Source organism: Staurois parvus, unplaced genomic scaffold (assembly GCF_062004578.1).
Source record: "Staurois parvus isolate SC_StPar_1 unplaced genomic scaffold, SC_StPar_1.0 ptg000137l, whole genome shotgun sequence".
Taxonomy (NCBI): Eukaryota; Metazoa; Chordata; class Amphibia; order Anura; family Ranidae; genus Staurois; species Staurois parvus.
Genome location: NW_028317933.1, coordinates 5,222,501 through 5,245,479, shown reverse-complemented (window position 1 = coordinate 5,245,479; position 22,979 = coordinate 5,222,501). Strand labels below are relative to the sequence as shown.

Sequence of the window (22,979 nt, the reverse complement as noted above, 5' to 3'; positions counted from 1 at the left end):
AGAACACTCTTTCTTCATCAAGACTTTGGAACTTTGACAGCAATGCAATGTCTTTCTGAATCTCTGGCTATCACTTTACAGGAAGAATTCCTGTACAATCCAGCAAGTTAAAAGAAAACATATATTGACTATGTTGACAGCCAGCCAGAAAGTATGTAATATTTAGAATAGTCTACCCCAGGGTTTCCCAACCAGGGTTCCATGGAACCCTAGTGTTCCTCCAGAGGTTGCTAAGGGTTCCTTGAGCAATGAGCAATTTCTGCCTCTCAAATAAGTTCCCACTGAAACCATTGATCTTTTTAGCTATTTGTAAAGGGGTAATTCTTTCCAATGTCCACAAGTGTAGGGAGCATTCTTCACCCTGATCAGCGCATTATTTTATTATGAATTGTAGATATAGTGATTTTTAGCAGGGTTCCCTGATACCAGAAAGTTATTTCAAGGGTTCCTCTGTGTTGAAAGGTTGGAAAGGGCTGGTCTACCCTGTGAACATCTCCAAACCGGGGTTCTTCTAAAGCTTGTGGTTATGTGCTACCTTCTTTGGCCTGTCCCAGTATTTTCTTCTTGTTTTCAGGGTGGCTGACCTTGTTTCTGGTCCTAACTGCTTCAGTAATTCAAGAGATCTTGGAGGGAATGAAGGGTGCTTTACTTTATTTAGGCTGACCTAATGCCGGCCACAAACTAGCAGATATTTCATTGAGAAGACGGGTAGGAGGATACCTGGAATTCTCTTGAGAACCTATTAAGTTCAATGCTACAATGTTTTTCCTTACATTGATACAATGATATAAGTTTGTTCTCCAAAGACGATTCAGGCTCCAAGCTCAACTTTTTCAGATTCATTTTCCAGTGAGGGCTAAAGCTGGTCATACACTAGTAACATTCTGTTACATTTTTTTTTTATTTGAAGAACTTTAATTTTGTAAAGCGCTGCACAAACTGTTGGCGCTATATAAATCCTGTATAATAATAATAACTTTCATTTGATTCTTAATTGTTATTGGGGTCAAATTGACCTTTGTTTTTTTACCACAGTGACCAGAGCATTTCAGGAGCAGGACTGTAAAACTTTTCTCGAATGAATGGTATGTTATTTCCATTCGGGAAAGTTAATTCATTTTAAAATCCAATGTTAAAAGCAAACAGAATTTTGAAGTACTTTCAAATGGCATTTACTAAGTGATCGAATGTATTAAGAATTTTTTGTACAAATGTTCATTCAAAAATCTTCTAGACTAGATTATGGATAGCTTAAGTGAGCTTAATAGTCTGTTCCTTTTAAAGCAGTAGTAAACTGCGTATAAGGAGAACAAAAATCCCCTGTAAGGTAAATGCATAATGTGCTAGTATGCATCACATACTAGCACATTATGCAAAACTTACCTTACATAGTTAAATAGTTAGTCTGGCTGAAAAAATACAAAAGTCCATCCAGTTCAACCATTAAAAAAAAAAGTTATAAACTTATACCCACAGTTGATCCAGAGGAAGGCAAATAAACCAGCAAAGCATGACCTAAGTTGCTCCTGCAGGGAAAAAAAATCCATTCCTGATCCCCCGAGAGGCAATCGGATATAACCTGGATCAACTTTACCTATAAATGTTAGTATCCAGTTATATTCTGTGTATCCAAGAAAGAATCCAAGACTTTTTAAAGCAATCTACTGAGCTAGCAAGAACCAACTCTTGAGGGAGTCTATTCCACATTCCAAAGAAGCCTTTACGTGTTTGGAGATTAAATTTCTTTTCCTCCAGATGTAAAGAGTGCCCCCTTGTCCTCTGTGATGACCTCAGGGTGAATAACTCTACACCGAGTTCACTATATGAACCACTGATGTATTTATACATGTTGATCATATCCCCCCTTAAAACGAAGTCCTCCAGCAGCGTGCTGTCACCACTGTAGAGGCTTCCATCTTCACCTGGTCTTCCTCCGAGTTCACAAGCTCCGGCCATCTGGCTGGCCCAGCTGCAATGACGTCACTCCTGCGTATGTGCACGGGAGTCTCGGAACACGGCACAGTGCCCTGAAGGAACGGAACGGGTATGCTGTTCCTTCAGAGCGTATGCGCTGCTGTAAGAAAAACCTGAATATTTCCTAAACGGTGCACATTTAGGAGATATTCTTTTTACCTACAGGTAAGCTTTATTATGAGTGGCTTTACTACCACTTTAATACGTTGTTTTCCAGTGCTTCAGAAAAAAAGCCCAGTGCACTGCATTTTGGGCACGTTGACCTGCAGTTTGCAATTTAAAGTCTATGTAAGCCTCACACTTAGTGGCGTCCTGAGGCAGGTGCGGGGGGTGCGCGCCGCACCAGGTGACGCCTACCGCACGGGGTGACACTGGACCCTCTCCACGAAAAGGTAAGTTTTAAAGCAAGCCGATGATCCCCACAGGATGTATCCGTTCCATCTTGCGGGGATTGTCGGCTTTCTTTACCCATGCTGAGGCACCAACAGACACTGGAGTAGTGAGGTCTACTACAGTGATTTCCAGCTTCCACAGGGATCTCAGAGCACAAACATACTTACGTTGGACCAATATAACTGCAAAAATTTCCAAAACTAAACTTCAGATTTAAAATGGTTGTAAACCCTTCCATACACCCAGTGAAGTGACTGGCCTTAGGTGATAAAAAGAGATTAAACAAATCCTCCTACATAAGCAGTACCTGTTTATATGCAGAATTCTCTTCTCTACATCCATTCAAAGTGCTGAATTTATAAAGCTTGTCTGAAATCAGGGAGCCCCAGTGCCAGTTGTCCGGCTGTCTGATGTGGGCTCCTCCCCCCGGCTTCTCCCTGCCAGCCTGTCCGGCGAGGCCACGCTGAGAGCAGAGGGCAGAGGTGGTGGCCAAAGACTTCAAGCGGTGAGTGATGGGGGGAGGAGGAGGATGGGGGGTGAGGATGATGATGATGGGGAGGAGGAGGGCGCAGCATGCTCCCTGTGTTGGCTGCTCCCCACCCTGGCTGCTCATTCATTCAGACTCCCCCACACTGGCTGATGTCCTTATTGGGAGATGTGGCTGACTGTCATCCTGATGTCTCCTGCATAGACAGTGGCGTTGGTGCTCCCCAGGTAGAGGACCGTCTTTGACAACGGCGTCCTCCCCAGCAGATATCTCACCGTGAATGAGGGGCGATGAGGTGTGTTCTGTTATTGGTGTCCTCCCTCCACCGTAATCTTCATCACAATTCGCTCATTGCAAAAATTACCAAAACTAAACTTCAGATTTAAAATGGTTGTAAACCCTTCCATATACCCAGTGAAGTGACTGGCCTTAGGTGATAAAAAGAGATTAAACAAATCCTCCTACATAAGCTGTACCTGTTTATATGCAGAATTCTCTTCTCTACATCCATTCAAAGTGCTGAATTTATAAAGCTTGTCTGAAAGTTCATAAAAAAGGGGGTGGAGAGCTGAAGTTACACTTTACAGAGCTCAGTGAGGAGAGCTCTGAGAGCCAATTGGAGAGAAGAGACACACTCCTCTCCACACAGCACACAGGAATATAGCTGAAGCTGTCAATCAGCTGGAGATCACTCCCGTCACCATTTTTCTCTTGGTGTCAGGAACTTGTCAGAAGTGATTCATGCCGATAACAAAGGAACGAAGCAGCAGACAGAAATGACACTTAGGGGCAGGGGCGGGCTGACAACTCATGGGGCCCCGGGCAATAGGGGATCATGGGGCCCCTGTGTCCTTTCCCAAACTCAAAAAAGCCTATGAAAAAGGTACCAGAGGCATCTCATGGGACCCCCTACTGACCCCGGGCCCTCGGGCAGTGCCCAAGTTTCCAAATGGTCAGTCCGCCCCTGCTTAGGGGTTGATTTACTAAAACTGTAGAATGCAAAATCTGGTGCTGCTGTGCATAGAAACCAAGCAGCTTCCAGGTTTTTTTTTTTGTCAAAGCTTATTTGAACAAACTGAAATGGGACGCCGATTGGCTACCATGCTCAGCTGCACCAGAGTGATCCAGTTTTAGTAAATCAACCCCTATGTGCTCTTAATTGAGACAAGAACACATATGGAGGGATATGCTCATATTTCATGTCTCAGGTTTAAAAAAAAACATCCATCCAGGTGTCATGAGATGTCAGCAGCTGTAAGGTTTAGGACAATGATGGGAATGCCTAGGAAGTGTCAGTTGAATGTAAACAAATCCTGATACAATGTTTCCATCTGTCAAAGGGACTAAATATAGATCTTTAAAGAGTAAAATATAAATACAGAAGATCTGTTTACTGAGAAACCCTGAGAGCAAAGGATATAGTGTAATAATATTGTGAAATATACGTCTTTCTTATTTAACGCTTTACTAACCCCCAGTTATACTAAATGTAATGTTCCCCCATACTTAACTGTTGTGCCCTGTATCTATCTAACTGTTATATATGATCTATCTATCTATCTATCTATCTATCTATCTATTAATCTAATCTAATTAATCTATCTATCTATCCCATATCTATTTATCGATCGATCTATCTATCTATCTATCTATCTATCTATCTATCTATCTATCTATCTATCTATCTATCTATCTATCTATCTATATCTATCTATATCTATCTATCTATATCTATCTATCCATCTAGTCTATTTGTATACCTGCTGTATTCTTTATTTACCTATCTATGTATATATCTATCCTTATCTATCTATATGCTATATATTATTTATGTATTTATCTATCTATCTTCTATTGTCTATCTATCTAATCTATCTATCGATCGATCGATCTAGCTAGATAATATATAGCAGATAGATAGATAATATACAGCAGATAAAGGATCGATCGATCTATCTATCTTCCATTATCTGTCTATCTGTCTATCCATCTATATATAATCTATCTATAATCTATTTATCCATCTATCTATAATCTATCTATAATCTATTTATCCATCTATATATAATCTCTATCCTGTATCCTTTCTCTCACATTGCATTTCTTATGATCCGCCCACTATGATGACATTCATCCTTCATGAATATCTTCGATCCCCCCCATAGGTATACACAATGTATATAAATGTATATTTCTGTTTCCCCCCATCTGGTTGGTACAACATACACCCCACCATTGGGATCTGTCCTCCCTGGAACACGGCATTGTGCGGGTTAAGCAGAGCAGGGGGCGTGTTCAGTGACGTCGCGCTGTCACTCACCCGGCTGGGGTCAGAGAAGGGGCGGTGACGTACGCGGTGGGCCGAGTGGAGGGGCTGGGCTTGGAGCCCGGCTAGTGAGCGGGGAGCCCCAGTGCCAGTTGTCCGGCTGTCCGATGTGGGCTCCTCCCCCCGGCTTCTCCCTGCCAGCCTGTCCGGCGGGGACGCGCTGAGAGCAGAGGGCAGAGATGGTGGCCAAAGACTTCAAGCGGTGAGTGATGGGGGGAGGAGGAGGATGGGGGTGGGTGAGGATGATGGGGAAGAGGAGGGGGCAGCATGCTCCCTGTGTTGGCTGCTCCCCACCCTGGCCGCTCATTCATTCAGACTCCCCCACACTGGCTGATGTCCTTATTGGGAGATGTGGCTGACTGGCATCCTGATGTCTCCTGCATAGACAGTGGCGTTGGTGCTCCCCAGGTAGAGGACCGTCTTTGACAACGGCGTCCTCCCCAGCAGATATCTCACCGTGAATGAGGGGCGATGAGGTGTGTTCTGTTATTGGTGTCCTCCCTCCACCGTAATCTTCATCACAATTCGCTCATTGCGCCTTCTCCGCCAAATCATCCATCGCTCCTCTCTATTATAATACAAAAAGGGAACTATTGGACCGTTGCTGGCCATCGAACAAGCGCAACAGTTGGCGGCTCCCGTGGTCGCTCAGAACGATTGCCTGTCTTCCTTTCATTGGATCATCTTTGGTTGCTCTTATTGAAAGAGTTTTTTTTTTTTCTTCCTTTTAAATAGGAAGATCAGTGCCATACACGTTACAATCAAACCAAAACTCTGTAATAGGAGGATCAACTGAATCTATCCAATCAGTTTGTATCCAATCAGGCGGCTGTTCTACTACATCCAATAGTAGCCATACATCAACTGATCCAATTAATGGATTCTTCACAGACGCAAATAATCTGATCGGATTTCAAGCAAAATTAATACATTTATTAAAAATTATTCTGATCAGTCTGGATCAAAAATTAGAATATAGGAAAGTAAATCATTTTATATGAGCATTAGATGTATGCCGCACACAATCTTTTCGATTTTTCCATTCAGATATAAAAAAAAATCGGTAGTATGATCCTAAGGCTGGCCATACATTATACAGTTTTCTTTAGATTTACCAAGACCATACAATATGAGGTCAAACCTAAACACTTTCAATTTGCATGCAGTCAGGCAGGCCCTGACACTTCATAGCTGATGGTAAATCTACAGGAAAATTGTATAATATATGGCCAGCCTGAATGTCATTAGTCCGTGTGTGGCCATCATAAAGAGGATTGTACAATCAGATTGTAACATGAGCCTTAAGGGTGGCCATACACGCTTCAATAAATGATCAAATTCATTACCAGTCAGTCTCCTGATAAAAATTATCAGTCTCAAGTCTACAACCCATCTGATCCATATAACACACTGGGGAAGTGACAATACGACAGTGGGGAAGTGACAGTACTAAGTTTTTAATTGTATCGCAGGTTTCACCGTACATTCTCATAATCTACAAAATAATAAAGGTAGGCACTGGCCCTTTAAATACATGAATCAAATGATAAATGTAGGTGCTGGCCTTTTAAATACATGAATGCAATAATAAAGTTAGGCTCTGTCCCTTTAAATACTTGATTGAATAAATAAAGGTGGACACTGGCCCTTAAAATACATGAATGAATAAGGTAGGCACTGTCCCTTTAAATAAATTAATAGAATGATAAATGTAGGAGTTGGCCCTTTTAAATACATGAATGCAATAATAAAGTTGGGCACTGTCCCTTTAAATACATGAATGAATTAATAAAGGTAGGCACTGGCCCTTTAAAAAAACATTATTAAAATGATAAATGTAGGTGCTGGCCCTTTAAATACATGAATGAATTAATAAAGGTGGACGCTGGCCCACTTTAATTACATTAATAAAATGATAAATGTAGGTGCTGGCCCTTTAAATACATGAATTAATAAAGGTGGACGCTGGCCCTTTTAAATACATTAATAAAATGATAAATGTAGGTGCTGTCCCTTTAAATACATGAATGCAATAATAAAGTTGGGCGCTGTCCCTTTAAATACATGAATTAATAAAGGTAGGCACTGGCCCTTTAAATACATTATTAAAATGATAAATGTAGGTGCTGGCCGTTTAAATACATGAATGAATTAATAAAGGTGGGCGCTGGCCCTTTAAATACAATAATAAAATGATAAATGTAGGTGCTGGCCCTTTAAATACATGAATGCAATAATAACGGTGATCACTGTACCTTTAAATACATGAATGAATTAATGAAGGTGGGCGCTGGTGCTTTAAATACTTGAATGAATTAATAAAGGCGGGCGCTGGCTCTTTAAATACATGAATGAATTAATAAAGGTAGGCACTGGCCCTTTAAATACATTAATAGAATGATAAATGTAGGTGCTGGCCCTTTAAATACATGAATGAATTATTAAAGGTGGGCACTGGCCCTTTGAATGAATTAAAGGTAGGTGCTGGCCCTTTAAATACATGAATGCAATAATAAAGGTGGGTGCTGGCCCTTTAAATACTTGAATAAAATAATTTAGGCACTGGCCCTTTAAATACATGAATACAATTTAAGAAGTTGATGCTGCTCCTTTTAAATGCATGAATACAATTTTAAGAAAGTAGACACTGGTCCTTTAAGTACATGAGTAATTAATAAAGGTAAGTGCTGGCCCTTTACATACATTAATGAAATAATAAAGATGGGCCATGGACCTTTAAATACATGAATAATATAATAATAAAGGTGGGCACTGGCCTTTTTATAATTTGATTGCTCGGATTTCGATTGTATACATGAATAAAGCACCTCAGTGCTGCCGATTCAATTCAACACGAACAATCATTTCCAGTTTGATCGACTCCAATCTAGATCGATCAGAAGGGACGTTGTGCCTATTTGATTGTATCGATTTGATACAGTTGCACATCAAGCGTGTATGGTCACCCAACATAACAATAATTGGGTGCATTGGATTTTCCAGCACACTGACAATTCTCTGCCTCCCAGGGTCACACCAACACACACATAGTGCTCAGCCGTCATCTCTATCCCTGAGGATTCCCCATTGTTCTTTTATTTGATAACAATGCAGATCAATATTCCTGGGATTACAGGGACTCCTTGATCTGAGGGTCGTCTCACCGTAATAACCGATTATCATTTCCATGTCTGATGACGGTGTACACCACCCTGTGCCTCAATGCCGGCTTTGATGTCATATGAGTCAGTGCTGTTTGTTTACCGAGAGATTTTCGGAAACTTTGTTCTTTTATAGACATGTTCTGTCCTATTGATGGGAGTCGGTGGAGAGAGCCCGACCAAAGAGCAAGCAATCAGATCTCACTGATCAATGCTGATTGGTTAGCTTGGCATTCTGTGCCTTGCATGATACTTGGTGAACCCAATTCTTCACCGCACCCCAATTTTATATCTCTGTCTATACAGTGTATAGTGTGAGTATGTGTGTGTGTGTGTATATATGTGTATATATATATATATATATATATAAAACAAATATTGTCAAAAGGTGTGCCATAGCCTCTCATTTTACGCAAGATTTATATATTTATATGTATACAAAAAAGTGTGTGTGTATGTGTGTGTGTGTGTATATATATATATATATATATATATATATTATACACACACACACAGATGGAAATAAAATTTGGAATAACAGATCAGGCTCATTCAATATGGTAGACCGAGCCATTTTACACTTGTGTTGCCCTCTGAAGAGCGATCCACAGTAGATCGCTCTTTAGAGGGCTTTTGGCATCCATTGTCGCCTCCTCACCATCTGTTTTTAACCCCTAAACATTTTACACGGCCACACCACCACTGTGCAGAGTGCGATTGCATTGCATGACGTTGTGGCAATGTATGTGGTTTCTGGGTAGCCCCATTCAATTGAATGGGTTGCGTTCGGCGGGGCTGTACCGCCCACTGAGTGCCACAGTGGGGATGCATTTTGCTACGCTAGGATCGTTATGAGAAAATCTAATATGAGATGACACCTATCCCCCACCCTTTCATGACTTTTCAGTAGGTGGGTTCTTGGTGTGGTGAGTGAGCTCCTCTATAGAAATCCTGAGCCCTCATTCAGTGTGATGAGCGCTGTCCAGCTCTGACAGTGGAGCATATTGGTAAGACAATGGATGATGATCTTGTTCAGATTCTAATGAGCTGGGTACTTCCCCAGGAGGAGGGGGCAGTGGGCTACCTCTCATCACTGATTGGCTTCTACTCTGACAAACGGGCAGGTTGGCTCCCACCTCTTGTATTGATGAACTAACATCCATGGAGATAAGGATCCTCTAGACTTGGTTCCTTTGCCTTAAACCTTGGATGAGTCCTTGTGTGGACTTTTTTTTTTCTTATTGGATTCATCTTCTGTGAAGAGACGTCCATTGTGAAATGTTCACTGTTGGAAGGTAGAGTTTTGTATGAATTTTTCCTTTTTTTCCAGTTTTTTTAATTGCTTTTTTCTCATTCTTTTTTTAAAATTATGTTGCACTATTGTGATTTTTCATAATTTATGATTTAATTTTGTTTTATATGTATGTTATCCCAGCCATACCTGTTAGCATCTAGAAACTTTTGTCTGTGTTGATTGATGGTCAAGGAATTACATTTTAGAAATGATTTTGGAAATAAGGGTGTGTCTTTTTGTATTTGGAAATATAGTAAAATGGTAAATCTTTTCTATAGCTTTTATTACCGGGTTATACAACTAGATGGTGTGACTGTGATTGTATTGAGTAATACAGCATATATAATTTATGTAGGGGAAACAATTATATATATATATATATATATATATATATATATATATATATATATATATATATACACATATACATTTATTTATTTATTTTTGTACATTTTACATATTGTTTAATGTTAATCAATACAGTCAAACCATCTACTTATATATTTATAAAAAATAATAGTAATAAAATATATATATATATATATATATATATATATATATATATATATATATATATATAATTATATATAAAAAATAAATGTTAATATATATTTATATTTTAATGTTACTCAATACATATATAAAAACAAGATGGTGTGACTGTATTGATGAATACAGCATATATCCATATATCATTTATGTAGGAAAAATATATAATAAATAAATATATATATTAATTAAAAGAAAATTTTATATGAAGATCGTGTGCTTGTTATTGTGTTGAGTAATACAGCATATATCATTTAAGTGGGAAAATGTTTTATCTAATATGTGTATGTATGGATGTGAGTTAGGGACCTTAGATTGTACGCTACTTGAGGGTTTGGAACTGATGTGAATGTACAATATTTATGTAAAGCGCTGCGTAAATTGACGGCGCTATATACAGTCATGGCCGAAATTGTTGGCACCCTTGATATTTCTCCAGGAAATCATGTATTTCTCACGAAACGTATTGCATTAACACATGTTTTGCTATACACATGTTTATTCCCTTTGTGTGTATTGGGACAAAACAAAAAAAGGGAGGAAAGAAAGCAAATTCGACATAATGTCACACAAACCTCCAAAAATGGGCTGGACAAAAGTATTGGCACCCTTTCACAACTGCGGATAAATAAGAATGTTACAAGCATGTGATGCTCCTGTAAACTCACCTGGGGCAAGTAACAGGTGTGGGCAATATAGAAATCACACCTGAAAGCAGATAAAAAGGAGAGACGTTCACTTAACCTTTGCATTGTGTGTCTGTCTGTGCCACACTAAGCATGGACAACAGAAAGAGGAGACGAGAACTGTCTGAGGACCTGAGAACCAAAATTGTGGCAAAATATCAACAATCTCAAGGTTACAAGTCCATCTCCAGAGAACTAGATTTGCCTTTGTCCACAGTGCGCAACATTATCAAGAAGTTTGCAACCCATGGCACTGTAGCTAATCTCCCTGGTCGTGGACGGATGAGGAAAATTGATGAAAGATTGCAACGCAGAATAGTCCGGATGGTGGATAAGCAGCCCCAAACATGTTCCAAAGACATTCAAGCTGTCCTGCAGGCTCAGGGAGCATCAGTGTCAGCGCGAACTATCCGTCGACATTTAAATGAAATGAAACGCTATGGCAGGAGACCCAGGAGGACCCCACTGCTGACACAGAGACATAAAAAAGCAAGACTACAGTTTGCCAAAATGTACTTGAGTAAGCCAAAAGCCTTCTGGGAAAACGTCTTGTGGACAGATGAGACCAAGATAGAGCTTTTCGGTAAAGCACATCATTCTACTGTTTACCGAAAACGGAATGAGGCCTACAAAGAACAAAACACAGTACCTACGGTAAAATATGGTGGAGGTTCAATGATGTTTTGGGGTTGTTTTGCTGCCTCTGGCACTGGGTGCCTTGACTGTGTGCAAGGCATCATGAAATCTGAGGATTACCAAAGGATTTTGGGTCGCACTGTAGGGCCCAGTGTCAGAAAGCTGGGTTTGCGTCCAAGATCCTGGGTCTTCCAGCAGGACAATGACCCCAAACATACGTCAAAAAGCACTCAGAAATGGATGGCAAAGAAGCGCTGGAGAGTTCTGAAGTGGCCAGCAATGAGCCCAGATCTAAATCCCATTGAACACCTGTGGAGAGATCTTAAAATTGCTGTTGGGAAAAGGTGTCCTTCCAATAAGAGAGACCTGGAGCTGTTTGCAAAGGAAGAGTGGTCCAAAATTCCGGGTGAGAGGTGTCAGAAGCTTATTGATGGTTATAGGAAGCGACTGATTTCAGTTATGTTTTCCAAAGGGTGTGCAACCAAATATTAAGTTAAGGGTGCCAATACTTTTGTCCAGCCCATTTTTGGGGTTTTGTGTGACATTATGTCATATTTGCTTTTCTGCCTCTGTTTTATATTTGTTCCAATACATACAAAGGGAATAAACATGTGTATAGCAAAACATGTGTTAATGCAATACCTTTTTTGTGTGAAATACTTGATTTTCAGGAAAAATATCAAGGGTGCCAACAATTTCGGCCATGACTGTAAGTACCTGAAATAAATATATCTATCTATCTATCTGTGTGTGTGGAATAAAAATAGATAATATATATTCATTAATTTAAAAGAAAAAAATATATCTATGAAACTAAATGGTGTGACTGTGGATTGTATATCCATATAAAGTTACATGGAAGAAATATTCTTTATGTTTATTTAATTTTTTATAAAAGCATATTTTTTTAAAACTAAAGTTTGTGTTGATGTCAGGTAGATATAGCACATATATATGTAGTGTGTTGTCACCACTAGCATCCAATCAGAAATCACCTGTTAACCAGCACAATGTTACTAAACACTGCTTGAAAGCTCCTTCTATAACTATACTTGAATGGTAGCCAAGAGCAACCAAATTCCTTGCATCCCTTTAAATCTAAAGTCCAGTTGGTCTGCATTGATCACACTCTTTTTTTTTTTTTTCTCTGGTCTCCTCTGTTACAGTTCTTCCATATCATTCTTTTAATTGAGTTCATGAAAAATCAAATCGTTATGACATTTAAAAAAGGCAGTAGGGTACACCAAAGCAAGCTTTGTTACAGAGAAATGGTTGGTAATTTTTGAATACATTTGCAGTATTTAGACATTTTGGATAAAGAGGTAGATATCAGTTCTCTTGGTGGTTGGTTTAATATCATACTGAAGAGTGACAACTTCCTACAAAATATAGTAGCTTAGATCAGGGGCTTCCAAACTGCAGCCCGAGGGCTGGATATGGCCCTTTGCTAGCTTTTATGCTGCCCTTGGGATACACTTCCTCCCAATGATATGAGGCACTATTCCTCCCACTGACACCAACAACGGGGCACTATTTCTTCCACTGATACCATGTCCTCCTACTGACCACCAACCCTGAGGCCATGTTTATTCGCCCTTATGCTGGGCCAGGGACATGTGCTGGAAACTCTGCTCATCTCCAGTGATTAGACTTGTCCTGACACCTCCCACCCCACATGGCCTTTCACTGGAAAGATTGATGTTCTGCTGTTTCTCCTCCCCCAGCTCTTATGCAGCTGAGAACAGAAGTTATGTGATCACTTTTGTTTAAATATCTATACACAAATATTTTACCTTTCATTTGTATTGTAAACTGAATAGGTTGTTTTACAAGGTGAGGGTTTACATATACTTTTAAATGTGGTATTAGCATTGGTTTTCTTTTTTTATGCTTTTTTCCTTTTATTTTAACCTGGTAATCCTGCCAGTAACACACTTCTGTCATAGGCTGACCATAGATGGATCGAAAAGTTAGTCAGTTCTGCAGGGGCGGGCCAAATTTTGATCCATCTACAGCTGTTTCCGCTTGACAGAAGTTGATGTAGCATTTGACATTTGTCCAACGGGATGTTGGAGAATTTGATTTGATCAGCGGCTGCAGCCAATCAGCTGCAGCGCTGATCAGTGTATTCTGACAGTGTAAGAATACAATAGCACAGCAGGGAGGATTCCCCCATCCATCTCTCTTGGAGATAGGGGTTAGATTGGGGAATCTTCTTTTTTTTTGATCAGCCTGCTGGATGAAAAAAAACTAATGTATTATCAGTGTTAGGGTGTCTCCTCTCTAGATGGAGGAGCCACTCAGACACCTTTTGGACAGCAGCATAGAGAGTAGTGTTAAGATGGCCATACACCAGTAGAATTTTGTTAGAGAATTTTTGTTTTCGTTTTTGTTTGCTATTGAAAATAGCTCTTGAATGGAAAGGTTTTCATTCAGGATTGTACATATTTTAAAGACAAATGTTATTACATCTGAGATGACATTCAGATAACCGGTCTAGATGAAATTTTAAGGGCTTGCGAATGAAACAGGTTGTCTCAATGATGGCAAGAAAGGATGTTCTGATGGATTTTTCTACAAGTGTTTGAAGGAAAAACTGTGTAGGACCAGCTTTAGATAGCAGATTTAGATGGTCTTGGCTAACACTTTTAAAGCGGTTACAGAACCAATTGTTTCCTTTTCCTTTGGGGATAAAGGTTTTACATAAATGAACAAAGGCTGATCATTGTAAGCTCCCATGGCAATGGTAAACAGTTTATTCCAATCCTGTAACTGACATTTTTTTTCGACAGCTTGGTCTGGTAGAAGAAAATGGAAAATAACGGACTTATTGGCAGAATCACCAGGTGAAGATAAAGGGGAAAAGCCTAACAATTTAAAACTAATACAGCCACCACATCTAAAAAATGAGTGAGCTACAATGTAATACATTTTTGTTTTTGGGTTTATTACCGCTTTAACTGATCAAGTTGAGAGCAGTAACGTCATTGACCTGACTTGGCTGTCTGGCTAGACTGTGTAAATTTTGGAACTTGGCAGATAAAAGCAAAAATCTTTTGGGATTATTATTATTATTATACAGGATTTATATAGCACCAACAGTTTGCTCAGCGCTTTACAATATAAAGGGAGACAATACAGCAACAATACAGTTCAATACAAGAGGGTTAGATTAGATAGAGGGTTAGCTCCTAGGAGCTCCTTGGAGTTTACAATCTAAGAGGGAGGGGCTAGTGGTACAAAAAGTAATAACTGTGGGGGATGGACTGGTAGGAGGAAGAGAAGATTCCATTATTAGCTGAAGGCAGGATAGGTTTCTCTGAAGAGATAGGTGATCTCTGAAAACCTAAAAGTGAGCAGAGTAGGCAATAGTCGAATAGATTGGGGTAGAGAGTTCCAGAGGATGGGGGAAGTCCTGGAGACGAGCATGGGAGGAGGAGACAAGGGAGCTAGAGAGCAGGAGGTCTTGCGAGGAGCGGAGAGTATGGTTTGGGTGATATTTGGAGACAAGATTGGTAATGTAATTTGGGGCAGAGTTGTAATTGGCTTTATATGTTATTGTTAATGTTTTTAATTTTATTTGTTGGGCAATGGGAAGCCAGTGGAGGGATTGGCAGAGAGGGATGGCAGATACAGAACGGTTGGTGAGGTGGATGAGTCTGGCAGCAGCATTCATGATAGGCTGAAGAGGGGATAGACTGCGATGAGGTAGGCCAATGAGGAGGGAGTTACAATAGTCAAGGCAATAAGTAAGCAGCTCCCACTTCTGTATTACAGCTGTATGTTTAGATGTTTGTCTGGAGCATGGCTTTAAAAGGCACCTTTCAGGGTCGACATGTGGGAACTGCCAAGGCTGGCTTGTTTTTGGTGCTTTTATCTATATTGTTCTTTCACTACTTATGGCGTGACCAGGGGCGGACTGACCATTCGAGAACTCGGGCACTGCCGGGGGTCAGTAGGGGGCCCTATGAAAAGGCCCTGTTACCTTTTTTTAATAGTCTTTTTTGGGTGTGCTTTGAGTGTGGGCAAGGACACAAGGGCCCCATGATCCCCTATTGCCCGGGGGGCCCCATGAGTTGTCATTCCACCCCTGGGCGTGACTGATCCATAGCAAGGATGTACATTAGAGGTGTCCTAACACCCAATATGCCTATGCTTATCTAGGTCAGAAGCTTACCATGTATTGAAGTCTAATGGCAGCCCAGTAACTAGCAACTTCAAAAATAAGTCAGCAGTTTCCCCATGTTTCCATCCTGAGAGATTCCCTTAAAGTGCATGTGTACCAAGAGAAACCTGTAGACTGCCATTGGTGTCCTCCATCTGGAAATGCTGGCTGCCTCTGGCTTTAGCGGTTTGGAGTCACTGACCTGGAACAAGCATCCATCTGGTAGTCGGAGCTCCAGATTTGCATACTTGTTCCAGGTCAGGGGCATGAAATATTTATGCTGTTGGGTAAACACTGAAGCCAAGAGAGTGGTGCTGGCAAGTAGCCATGGCAAACTACGTGTTTCCTCTGGGCAGGTTTCCATTTGGAGTGTATGTAAGCCCTTCCAAAGAACAATTTTGTCCATTAAATATACAACTAAAAGCATTTTTCAGACGTATCTGTGAGCCCTACCAGATATCTTGTCAGCTGTGTTCTCCACGTCTGTATCAAATACATTGTTTCCAGCTATCTTTGATGGCTACAGAACCCCCCCACCAAGTAATAGGGATGCGAAGAGAGGGAGGTGTATGTGGTCCTATCCTAGGGTCCATAAATACAGTAGCATGAGTGAGCGTCGTCACCTAGGACAGTGTTACTGGCAGGATTACAAGGTGAAAATAAAATAAATAAAAGCCTAGAAAAGGAAAACCAATGCAGCCACCGCATTTGAGGATTGGAATGATTCCATATACTACAATTTTATTATTGTGTTTTGATATATTTAAAAGTTCAGGTGTAGCTCATACAGACCCTACCACTGCAATATCGCCGTATTTTTTTAATGTATACATACATACGTTCTTTGGTACAGTCAAGGGACATCTTGAGGTCCTCTTCCACTTCTTCATTTGGTAGTGGTTGGTGGACCACCTTTTTTTTTTTTTTTAAATGAATACATACCCTTTTTTCAGAACTGGTTTTGATATATTCATGGAGCATCTTGAGGTTCTCTTACACTTCTTCCTTGTTGGTGGTCCTACTTTGTGAAAAAAACATGTATACATAGCTTTTTGGCAACGGTCTTTGGTACAGTAATAGGACATCTTGCGTTCCTCTTCCACTTCTTCCTTTGGTGGTAAGCCTCTTTTTAAGGGGTGCATATCTTTTTTTTTTTTCTTTTTTTTTTTTTTTTAACTGTCTTTGGTACAGTCATGGAACATATTGAGGTCCTCTTCCACTTCTTCTTTTGGTGGTGGCTGATATATTATTGATATAGAGATTGAAGCGGCCTTGAAAAAGTCACATGATAGCGTGACGTAAAGCGTAAGACGCGAGTGTGGTGACATACTTCTGGTGTGGTCGCCATCTTGCTGCACCCAATGAGTTCCCATGCAAGTACACCTTTAGCATGAGGTCTTTTGAAAAGCTTGTTACAATCTTACTAAATGTGGGTGGGCATCTGGCTGTGTTGTGATTTGAGAGTCCCTATTAAAAAGGATTTACACTATGGGTGGTTTCTTTTTATCTTTATCCTATCTGTGAGTTGGTGGCTGGATGCTTTATACTGGAGGGGGACCTGGCTGTTCCTAGTGAGGGGGATATCTACCTGAGCAGGTGTCCACTACCAGTGAAGATTCCTGGCTTCAAATAACAAAAGCGTTTTGGCCCTTTGAGGGTCGCATCAAGGAGGTGAAGGGGCATTTTAGCCACATACGGATTATTTCCATCGGGGGTGATGCACATCCACAATATCACCTGCACTTAGGAGTAATTGGAAACTTTTTGGTGTATATGCACCTATTTGGACTTGGTTGTTTTAATTTTTTTTTTTGTTTAATTTTTGTTTTTTTATGTTTACGGACTATTATTTATTTATTTCAGGTACTTATATAGCGTTGTCAATTTACGCAGCACTTTACATATATAAAGCTATTATATGTTCACTTATTATTTTTTTTTTTATGTGTTTGCTCATACAGTTGTGACCAAAATTATTCAACCCCCACTGAAATTGAGTGTTTTGGCCAGTTTGACATTGCTTTTGATCATTCAGTCATCTTGCTTACATTTACATTAAAGAGGCACTTGTAGGTCAGACAAATATAACATAACAGTTATAATGAAATAACCACAAATGTCTTTTCTGTGCTCACAGCATTATCAGTTTTATTCAACCCCCAAGTGACATTCAATCTTAGTACTTAGTACAGCATCCTTTTACAGTTATAACAGCTTTTAAACGTGAAGCATAGCTTGACACAAGTGTCTTGCAGCGATCTACGGGTATCTTCGCCCATTCTTCATGGGCAAAGGCCTCCAGTTCAGTCACATTCTTAGGCTTGCGCACTGCAACTGCTTTCTTTAAGTCCCACCAGAGGTTCTCAATCGGATTTAAGTCTGGTGACTGCGATGGCCACTCCAAAATGTTCCAGCCTTTCCTCTGCAACCATGCTCTAGTGGACTTGGAGGTATGCTTGGGATCATTGTCCTGTTGAAAGGTCCAACGTCTCCCAAGCCTCAGGTGTGTGACGGACTGCATCACGTTTCCATCCAATATCTCCTGGTACTGAAGAGAATTCATGGTACCTTGCACACGCTGAAGCTTCCCTGTACCTGCAGAAGCAAAACAGCCCCAAAGCATGATTGACCCTCCACCATGCTTCACAGTAGGCAAGGTGTTCTTTTCATCATAGGCCTTGTTCTTCCTCCTCCAAACATAGCGTTGATCCATGGGCCCAAACAGTTCTAATTTTGTTTCATCAGTCCACAGAACACTATCCCACAACTTTTGTGGTTTGTCCACATGGCTTTTGGCATACTGCAGTCGACTCTTCTTATTCTTTGGAGACAGCAAGGGGGTACGCCTGGGAGTTCTGGCACGGAGGCCTTCATTACGCAGTGTGCGTCTTATTGTCTGGGCTGAAACTTCTGTACCCACATCTGACAAATCTTTTCTCAGTTCCTCAGCAGTCACACGGGGACTTCTCTCCACTCTACGCTTCAGGTAGCGCACAGCAGTCGAAGTCAGCATCTTCTTTCTGCCACGACCAGGTAGCGTTTCAACAGTGCCCTTTGCCTTGAATTTGCGAATGATGCTTCCTAAGGTGTCTCTTGGTATGTTTAACATCTTTGCAATCTTCTTATAGCCATTGCCCTTCCTGTGAAGAGAAATCACCTCTTCTCTTGTCTTCCTGGACCATTCTCTTGCCTTCACCATGTTTGTAACCACACCAGTAAATGTCTAGAAGGAGCTGAGTATCACAGTCATTTTAAAGCTGCCTAATTGGTGCTTATTATGCTTGATTGCTGCTCGGTGACATCCACAGGTGTTTTCAATACCTGATGGAAAGCACCTGTATGAACCTCTGTTCTTCAGAGTGGTAGTCTTTAAGGGGTTGAATAATTGTGGCAATGAAGAAACCACATAAGAACCATTTACTACTGTATTACATAAACAATTGATGTCATTTTAGTTGCATTTGGGTAGTTACAACGTCCTTGTAGGATTTGATTCTGAATACAATTCCAAATGTACACTATAGTCCCTAAACCCCTTTACAGCATTGGGGGTTGAATAATTTTGGTCACAACTGTAAATATGGGCAGCACAGTGGCTAAATGGTTAGCATTTCCGCCTGGCAGTACTAGGGTCACTGGTTCGAATCCCAACCACGGCACCACCTGCCTGGAGTTTGCGTGTTCTCCCTGTGACTGCGTGGGTTTCCTGCGGGTATTCCGGTTTCCTCCCACACTCCAAAGACATGCTGGTAGGTTAATTGGCTCCTGTCTAAATTGTCCCTAGTATGTGTATGTATGAATGTAAGTTAGGGACCTTAGATTGTACACCCCTTGAGGGTTAGGGACTGATGTGAATGTACAATATATATGTAAAGCACTGCGTAAATTGACAGCGCTATATAAAGTACCTGAAAAAATAAATAAATATACTTTTTGTATGTGTTTTTTGGCACTTTTGTATTTAATTGATCCCACATTTAGGGATCCATTTTATGTCACTATTTACTTTTTGGCTTAATTTAGCCATTATTTGTCACGATCTGCATGATATTGTTGATCCCTGTTAGGGGTTCACGCTCTTATTTCACCATCATTTGCATGAATTTATTGATCCTTATTTAGGGATTCACACTTATTTGTGTTTTTTTTTTTTTTTTTGTATGATCCGATTTTGGATAGTGGGTGTATTGGTTCCTGTTTTTTTTATACCAGGCGTGATCACTTTTTCACTTGAGATCCCAGAGAGGATCAATCCACTGATTTATTAGCACGTATATATATTTTATGTCAGTTTATATTGAGATCCCAGAGAGGATCAATCCACTGATTTATTAGCACGTATATATATTTTATGTCAGTTTATATTGAGATCCCCAGAGAGGATCAATCCACTGATTTATTAGCATGTATATATATTTTATGTCACTTCATATTGAGATCCCCAGAGAGGATTAATCCACTGATTTTTTGTCACATATATATATATTTATGTCACTTTGTTTGTTTTTGCCATATTGTGTTATTTTATTATTAGGGTAGTGCTGCATCTTTTTGGTTTCGTTCGTTTTTATTTCCACATGGTATATGGTTAGGTGCTAGCAGCTCCCACTCGCCTAATTTATCACGTAATAGTAGCGCAGGAGATCATTATTTTTGCAAAGACATTGGCACTTTGTTCTCCATGGACAAGGTGCCAATGTCTCTTTAACCATATCAGTGGTAGGGCCCTCCACATTTTTATTGTTGGAAATATATTTTTTTATATTCCTCTTTTTACATGTTGAACTTTGCATCTTGTATCAGGGCATGCTGACCTGAAATAACTGTCCTCTATCGGGAACCTAATGAATGGCAGTAGACCCAGCTGGAAACATCAATTCTAGGAACTTGGTGACCAACCAAAGTTCAGTCAGCAGTTGCTTACGCTGTATTAATAAGCCGCATTGTTCTTGAAGCTTGCTGATAAGATTCTGTCTGCAGCTTATGTGCAGAATTGGTAACTTGCCAGTGGAGACAGCGCAGGTATTCTAAGCAAAGCCTAACTCTACACAGCTCTTATTTTTTTATTTGATAGAGCGGTGGAAGAATTGGGGCTTGTTTATTTCATATTTGTAAGCCCAATGGAAGGGCAGACAGTTGTTTTCTATGTGCCATGTTCACACCATATACTGTATGTGTGGTGGTATGCAATACATTTTGTAGTTGTCCTCAGTCTGATCGTAAGCATTATTCAACCCACTTCCTCTGAGCCCAGGTCATCATGGACCCACCCCCAGCCTGTGACTGGCTAGTGAAAGGGGGAATGAGCACAGTGAAGAGATTGATGATATGCTTTCTCCTCTTATCATCATGCTTTTTGTCAGCACATAAAATGCTTGGCTCCTTTTTGATGCTTCTTTTCACACCCCAGCCCTCCTGTTCAACGACTGCAAGAGGCTGATACCAGATCAATTTACTGATTGCATTTAAAAAATATATATAAAGTGGAGTTCCAGGAAACCAAACAAGACTTTTTATATTGAAAGAGTAATAACCTTTATGTATTTCCTTATTTATTCCTGTATGATTTTAATTCCGGCCTTTCTTCCCTGTTCCTGTCTATTTCTGGTCTTAGACTCACAATGCTGGATTGCCACTCCTGAATTTGGCTGCTGAATAGTACTTCCTACTAGCATTGTTCGTTCTCGCATCTCTTTTACTCTACTTGTGATGTATTTACATTTGCCATGTTGGACCACATTGGGAGCCTTCTCATAATTGAGAATGGGAGATTTTCCCCCATTCTCATTCATGTCCACCACGTTGGGTGTCTTCTCATGAAAGACAATGGGGGACTGTACCCCATTTTCATTTATGTCCACCACGTTGGACCATGCTGGGTGTCTTTTCATGAATCAGAATGGGGAAGTGTTCCCTATTCTTATTCATGTCCACCATGTTGGACCATATTGGGTGTCTTTTTATGGATGTGAATGTAGGTGTCCCCCATTCTCATTCATGTTCACCACATTGGCCCATGTTTGGTATCTTCTCATGAGTGAGAATGAGGAGTGTCCCCCAATCTCATTCATGTCTATCACGTTGGACTATGTTGGGTGTGTTTTTATGAATGAGAATGGGGGAGTGTACCCCAATCCCATTCATGTCCACCTTGTTGGATCATATTGGGTGTCTTCTCATGAATCAGATTGGAATGGGGGAGTGTTTACTATTCACATTCATGTTCACTATGTTGGATCATGTTGGGTGTCATGAAAGAGAATGAAGGAGTGTACCCCATTCTCATTAATGTCCACCAAATTGGACCGTGTTTGGTGTCTTCTTGTGAGTGAGAAGGGGGAGTGTCTCTCATTCATGTCCACCACTTTGGACCATGTTGGGTGTCTTCCCATGAGTGAGAATGGAGGAGTGTCCCCTATTCTCATTCATGTCCACCATGTTGAACCTTGTTGGTTGTCTTCAATCCTATTGGTAGTATGTCACTTCTGGAATGTACACAATAGCAATGAACATACACGCCCACTGACTGCTTAGTGTTTCCAAGTGCATAGGAATTGCAGTCACTTGACCGTGAAAAATAACATAAGTATAAAACAGCAATTTTGAGCATTTGATTCATAGTAATAAATGTTACCGTGGGATCAGTTTTTAACCCTTTCACCCCTCCTCCTCGCTTGTACATCTCATCTGTATTCTGTTTCTGTAGCACCTGTATATTAACCTCTTTGTCTAACTCTGTCTATAACATTATTATTATTATTATTATTTATTCCAGGTACTTATATAGCACCATCAATTTACGCAGCACTTTACATATATATTGTCCATTCACATCAGTCCCTAACCCTCAAGGGGTGTACAATCTAAGGTCCCTAACTTACATACACATACTAGGGCCAATTTAGACAGGATCCAATTAACCTACCGGCAGTCTCTGGAGTGTGGGAGGAAACTGGAGTACCCAGAAAAAACCCACGCAGGAACAGGGAGAACATGACAAAAATTGTGTTTTATCTAATGCACCATTGCCAAGCTCCATGCTTTAATTCCCCCCCCCCCCCCTCCCAATACCAACATTTGTCTTCATTTTCCAAAAATTATGGCAAAAAAATTAGATCACCTTGGGGTGTCTTCTTTCGAAAAAGGTTGTCATTTTTGGGGTGTTTGTGCTTTCCTAGCATTTTTGTTTGTTTTATAGCAGGTACAAGGAAGCTTTTTTTTTTTCAAAAACTTAGATTTTTTTTAATTATAGAGTTTTTTTTAAATACCACCACAAATCTCCTTCTGGATACAGTGTGACATGACAGA

General features: G+C 40.3%; 1 protein-coding gene across 2 annotated transcripts in view; it reads left to right on the top strand.

The window, feature by feature from the left end:
- Positions 1-5,226: 5,226 nt before the first annotated feature.
- MMD (monocyte to macrophage differentiation associated) overlaps positions 5,227-22,979 on the top strand; it is an 82,170-nt gene continuing 64,417 nt past the window's right edge. The window contains exon 1 of one of the 2 annotated variants that reach the window (XM_089673291.1): positions 5,227-5,382. In XM_089673291.1, coding sequence (XP_089529417.1) covers positions 5,360-5,382 — 23 coding nt within the window. In that variant the 5' untranslated portion in view covers positions 5,227-5,359. Of the gene's footprint in view, positions 5,383-9,020; positions 9,637-22,979 lie in introns of those variants that run through there. The other variant, XM_089673292.1, reaches the window with a different exon arrangement.